The 5,342-nt window shown below is 46.1% G+C and overlaps 1 protein-coding gene across 1 annotated transcript; it reads right to left on the bottom strand.

The window, feature by feature from the left end:
• Positions 1-1,513: 1,513 nt before the first annotated feature.
• MAFK (v-maf avian musculoaponeurotic fibrosarcoma oncogene homolog K) lies at positions 1,514-4,803 on the bottom strand. Its single transcript, XM_009320020.1, has 2 exons — positions 4,727-4,803; positions 1,514-3,524 (listed from the first exon to the last, which is right to left on the bottom strand). Exons 1-2 carry the CDS (start codon positions 4,760-4,762, stop codon positions 3,090-3,092), a joined length of 471 nt encoding a protein of 156 aa, XP_009318295.1. The 5' UTR covers positions 4,763-4,803; the 3' UTR covers positions 1,514-3,089.
• Between the last annotated feature and the right edge of the window lie 539 nt (positions 4,804-5,342).

Genomic DNA, 5,342 nt, shown 5'->3' with positions numbered 1-5,342 from the left:
GCAATTTCTTTTAATAAAGATTTACAGTATCAAACTTGGAAAAAAAATTATTTTTTTTTTTTTTTACGAAAAATCTGTACGATAAAATGTATATAATTATATATTTATATATATATTTCTCTCTCTTTAAATATTTCCACGTGGTCCTTATGGATATCCAATATGGATTACCTACCATGGCTATGGTATCAACAGCTTTAACAACACCCAGGCCTCTTGTTCTTTATCGAGTGACCAGAGATTTAAGTGCCTACCAGCACTAAACTAGCAATCACTTGGACAAGCCTTTGGCACCCTTCCAAGAACTGGAAAAAAAGGAATACTTGGCCACAAGGGAAGTGCCACATAAAGATATGTTTCTCAACTCATTCCAACAGCAAGAAGACCCCACGGAACAAAGTTTGACCTCCGTCCCCCTCGGTGCAACTGGTCTGATCTCCCCAGTGGTGGGGTCAAGGGCAGCCAGAGGGTGTTCCTATCTAGCCAGGAATGTTATGGAGCTCTGGAGCTGTTTTAAAGACTGGAAGCATTTGGGCATTTTCAAGTCAACTGGCCTTTTTCATTAAAGTTTTCATTTAAAGCCCCAACAGTGCCAGGAGTCTCCATTTTGCCTGTTTTTGGAGGCACCTGTAAGGTCTGGGAAAGTTTCCAATGTCTGTGAGCTGGAGAACATGAGAGGACCAGGAAATGACAGTAACATCTTTCTCTTCCTCAGCTTCTGCTGTGGGAGTCAATAACTGGTACTGATACACAGGACATCGATCTGCCTGTTTGGAGATAGGGAGGGAGTGGAGGAGAAATGAGGTAACGCTAAGTGTCATCCAAACTCTACGTGTTGGAAAATCACTTGAAGGAAACTCCCTGCTCCCCTCCATAACACGTGGATCTGGCAGGGGTAACGAGCCTTCAGGAAGCATTTCACTTACACCCTTTCTGGCTCAGTAAGGTCACGGATGTCGATGTTGAGGACTGAATGAGAACCAAGTCTGAGGTTTCTCTTTTCATTAACCTATTTCACAAAGGACCCTCCTGGGATATCCAGAGACTCCGATGACAAGGTGAAAAAAAAAAAAAAAGAAAGAAAAAGCAAGCTAACAACTTCTTCCAAAGACAAGTAGGGCTTCACTAAATTTCTACAAACTTACTGCCATTCAAGGCAAGACAAAGCCTCAAACAACAAATTATACTGTGTGTCAGATGCCAGTTCACTGCCCCCTTTGCAACAACGGTAGCACTTGATTATTCTCTTTCAGTCCAAAACACTCGTGACTTCTCTGTGATCTTTGTTTTCCATTCTGGAGCCCAAATCCTCTAAGCTCTTCTCCTCATCTTAAACTTCAGCAATCTCATTCTCTTCTCACCTGCATGACAACAGGCATCGTCCATTCCACAAGTCTCTGACCTGCCCTGCAAAACTCACAGTCCCTTTTCTTTCCTACTTCAAAAAGAAAAAACAACAACAACAAAACACACAAACACCAACGTAGCTATTTTTTTTTTTTTTTTTTGTATACAGTGACCTGGAAACATTCATCTTTTCAGCACTGCTGCGCAACAGCAGAATCTCTCCTTTTGGCTTCCCACCTCCTGCCCATTGCTGAGCCAGAAATCCCTCTCCCAAACCACTGCTCAAAGCCATACGAACGACTTCTCGATCCCAACTCTTCCGTCTCCTACACACACACCGATATTCCACCCTGCCCTCCATGTGTGTCTCAGGATAATTCACCCGTTCCCAAGAGAAAGCGTCAAGTTTCAGGGTCACATTCACACAGGTTGTCTGAACACTGAGGGTTGTTCACTGTACTCTTTGGATCCCAACTTCAGTGCCTGACATGCTATGGAGAGGAAAAGACTCTTCCAGCTCCCATCTGACCTCCCCATAAGCCCTTCTCTGGTCAAAGACTTGTGAGCCCAGCTCTCCGGCTGGGATGTTCATTGCTAACCTACCAATGCTTCTGTCAAAGAGGAGGCTCTATAACTTCTCTCCTCCCGTCTGAACACTACTGCCTTCTAGTTACACTTCAGTGCTTTAAAAACGTCTTTCTGAAATACTCTGCACAAACCCCTTCTCATAGTGCTGATCCCAGCAGAACTGTCCCACCTTCTCGCAGCCAGTTCTGCCTCCACCTGGTAATACTCGCAGCATTTTTCTTCCTCGCCTCCCCTTCTCCTCCCCATCACACAGCTCTTCACAGCATTTACTGTGCTTCCTTCCCTTAAGCTTCAGGGAATCCAGAAAAAAAAAAGCTGCTACTTCAAGACTGCGGATCATTTGGAAGAAATAAACTGCATAAATATACCCAATTCACAGACACACCTTAGGGAAGGAGCTATCGGGAAGCTTGGGCTTGGAATAAAGGAGGCTGCAATGTAGTTTTTATAGGCCACACAGGTAATGGGGCATATTAAAATATGTAAAATACATATTTTTCCAAATTTTAACAGCATGGATTGAAAACAAAAGGTTATTTCTAATGGGTGTGGTCAGACCCAAGCATTAGTCTCCATCATCCTCCCACTCCCATCCACTCATAGCAGGATGAAATCTAATCCAAAAAGCCTGTATCCCTGCCCTCATAACATCAGATGGAAGTGGGGAAGGTAGGGGAGACCCTTCTTACAGGGAGTAGGATGCCACTAAAGGAAACTCTTTTTTCCATACATTCATCTCACATGATGATTTCTATGGTCCACCTGTTTCCTGGCTCTTGAGCATCATTCAACGAAGACTCCGGAGACCCCTCAGATATCTTCTCCCAGCTGGAAAGCTGCCCACAGCTGAGAAGGGTTTGGGGAGGCAGGGGGAAAGGAGGAAGCAGATCTTGCAACTTGTACTGCATACAGAGCTCAAATCCTGGACACGAGAGGTTGATGGAGCCACCGAGTCCAGATAGAAGCAGCCAGTTAAGTTCCCTTTGTAGGATTGGGTTTTTTTTTTTTCGTTTTTTTTTTTCCTTTACTTTTTGCACTTTTGGAAGAGAATTGTTAAAATGCCAATTCTTGACGTGACCAAGGACTCCGGAACAATGCATAAGAGCCTTTTCCCCTCCCCTCTGAAAGGCTGCTAGTTGCCCCCACTGAGGGCACTAGGATGCTGCTGAAAACGGCACAGAACTGGATGAGATTTCGGCTGATTTCACAATGGTGATGACACTGGTGGTGGCAACTTTGGTCGGGGTAATAGGCCCTCGCGCCACAGTACGAGCAAAGGTCTGGAGTGCTTCGTACTTGGAGCGCAAGGCGTCCAGCTCTAGCTTCATGCTGCTGTTTTCTCTGGCCAGCTTCTCCACCTCTTGCTGCAGCTCAACCCGCTGCCTCTCCAGCTCCTCTTTCTGAGTCACACGCTTGATGCGGCAGCTGGCAGCGTAGCCCCGGTTCTTCAGCGTGCGCCTCCGCTGCTTCAGACGGATGACCTCCTCTTTGGTGAGACCCCTCAGGTGCTGGTTCAGCTCCCGTACGGACATTGACACAAGTTCATCATCACTCAGCACTGGGGCATTCTCTCCTGACTCCTCCTTTACCTGCAAATACCAACAGCACAGGGTAGCAGCAACCCTTATGTGAACGGCTGTTCTGGACAGCAAAAAAGAGACAGGCCACCCCTCAGCAACGTGATACCCCTACCTGGAAAACACCCCCGAAGCACTGTAGAGAGCACATGCTCCACTAAAACATCTGGGTAAAACAGCAGAGATCTGAGCACTGCTGTTGTCTGGGTTTGGGTAACCCTCTTAAGTCAGAGAAAGCAGTGAGCCTTACATACCCAGTATGAACTGAACAGCAAGATTTTTAAGGAGATAAATGTAAAGCAGACTGAAGCCCTTTGTGTTCCTTTGTCAGGACCCAGAATTCATACTGAATGCTAAAGATGACACCTTTTCCCAGCATTACGCTGGGACACCAGTGCAACATCTCAAAAGCAGAATAGCCACTTGTACGCAGGGTTTAATTCAGCATTCTGTGGCTTTTCGTTGAAGACTGCTCATCCAAGTAGTGAACAAAACCAACCCTGCTTGGCTTCAAGGACCACAGCCTCATTTGGTTTCCCTGGTGCACAGGCCAGACTCCGAAGTTACATGAGAAAGACACCAAGGCCTTGTGCCTTTTTCTCAAGCAGGTTTGCTGCCACAGTTATTTTCAGAATCACAGAATCATTTAGGTTGGAAAAGACCTTTAAGATCATCGAGTCCAGAACCTTTAAGACATCATCCTTTTGTCTCTTCAGAGACTGCAGGACATCTGGAATGAAGAGCTAAGACACTGGGAAGGAACTGCAACAATGCATGCACAACCCATGCGCAGAACACCGCCAAGCCGGTTTGTCCGAGACATTTACTGTCTCGCAGATCTGAGAGACACCAGCTGAACATGTCCCTTCCCCAGTGCCTCCCAGTCCTGAGAGTAGAAGTACTTCATTGACAGGCCTGGGAGCACTGGTTTCAGAATGCTGCCCCTACCTGCTATAGTCAAAAGTCTCTTGGATAGCAACTGGGATACTCTAGCCTCCATGCCGTCCCAGAGACTTTAGACTTCTTTCTGGGTATCGCCGGTATTCTTCTACCCTAACCTTTCCTGTAGATAGTGGGAAACTGTATAGGCACCCATTTGTAAGAGTTTCTCAAAATGAAAAAGAACAGTCATGTACGACCGACGTCGCACAGAGCATGGTTCTGCGACAGCCTCCCCTGCCACCCAGCATCGCCCACTCAGCTTTCTTCCCTACCTTTAATGCCTTGTTCGGTTTGGGATTAGTCGTCATAACCTGAGCACAGTCTTCCGGACAAAACTGCTCAGAAATTGCAACTGGAAAAACAAAACAAGATTTTCAGGTTACAGTAATCTCAGAGATGAAGGTACCCAACACACAGTCCAAATCCCCAACTCAACCGCCATTAAAAGAAATAACCACACAGTTGTTTAAAACACTGGGATGGATTCAGAGATCAGTTTACCCCATTCAGATACAAGAAAGAGAAATTTGTGTTGGTAAGTGCATTGCTTTTTTAACGCTAAAGATCTCATATTTTGCTATTAACTATGCTAAGATTAAGCAATGAAGACAGGGCAGGGAGGGGGGGAAGGACACCAGCTCCCGCCTGTAAACAAGTTAGGCTAACCACCACACACCACCTTGCAATATGCCGCCCCTTCTCCAAGGGAGCGCAGAGTGCGGCCTCCCAGGCCCAGTCACTCGCTCACCTCCCTCCAGAGGAATCCCAGACACTCAGAATGGCCTATTAGGAACTGAATTAAGAGTTACCTCCGCTCATAAAAGGCACTGAAAAGCCACAAGACAACAACTCCCTTCATTCTTATTTTGATTATTATTAACCCGGCTT

Source organism: Pygoscelis adeliae, unplaced genomic scaffold, assembly GCF_000699105.1.
Source record: "Pygoscelis adeliae isolate BGI_AS28 unplaced genomic scaffold, ASM69910v1 Scaffold242, whole genome shotgun sequence".
In the NCBI taxonomy this organism is placed as follows: Eukaryota; Metazoa; Chordata; class Aves; order Sphenisciformes; family Spheniscidae; genus Pygoscelis; species Pygoscelis adeliae.
This window is presented reverse-complemented; position numbering and strand designations above follow the sequence as displayed.

Coding starts and splice junctions, on each gene's coding strand:
- MAFK (XM_009320020.1), bottom strand. CDS start 4,762: ATGACGACTAATCCCAAACCGAACAAGGCATTAAAG. Junction 3,525..4,726: donor AACCGAACAAGGCATTAAAG/GTAGGGAAGAAA, acceptor TGGTATTTGCAG/GTAAAGGAGGAGTCAGGAGA.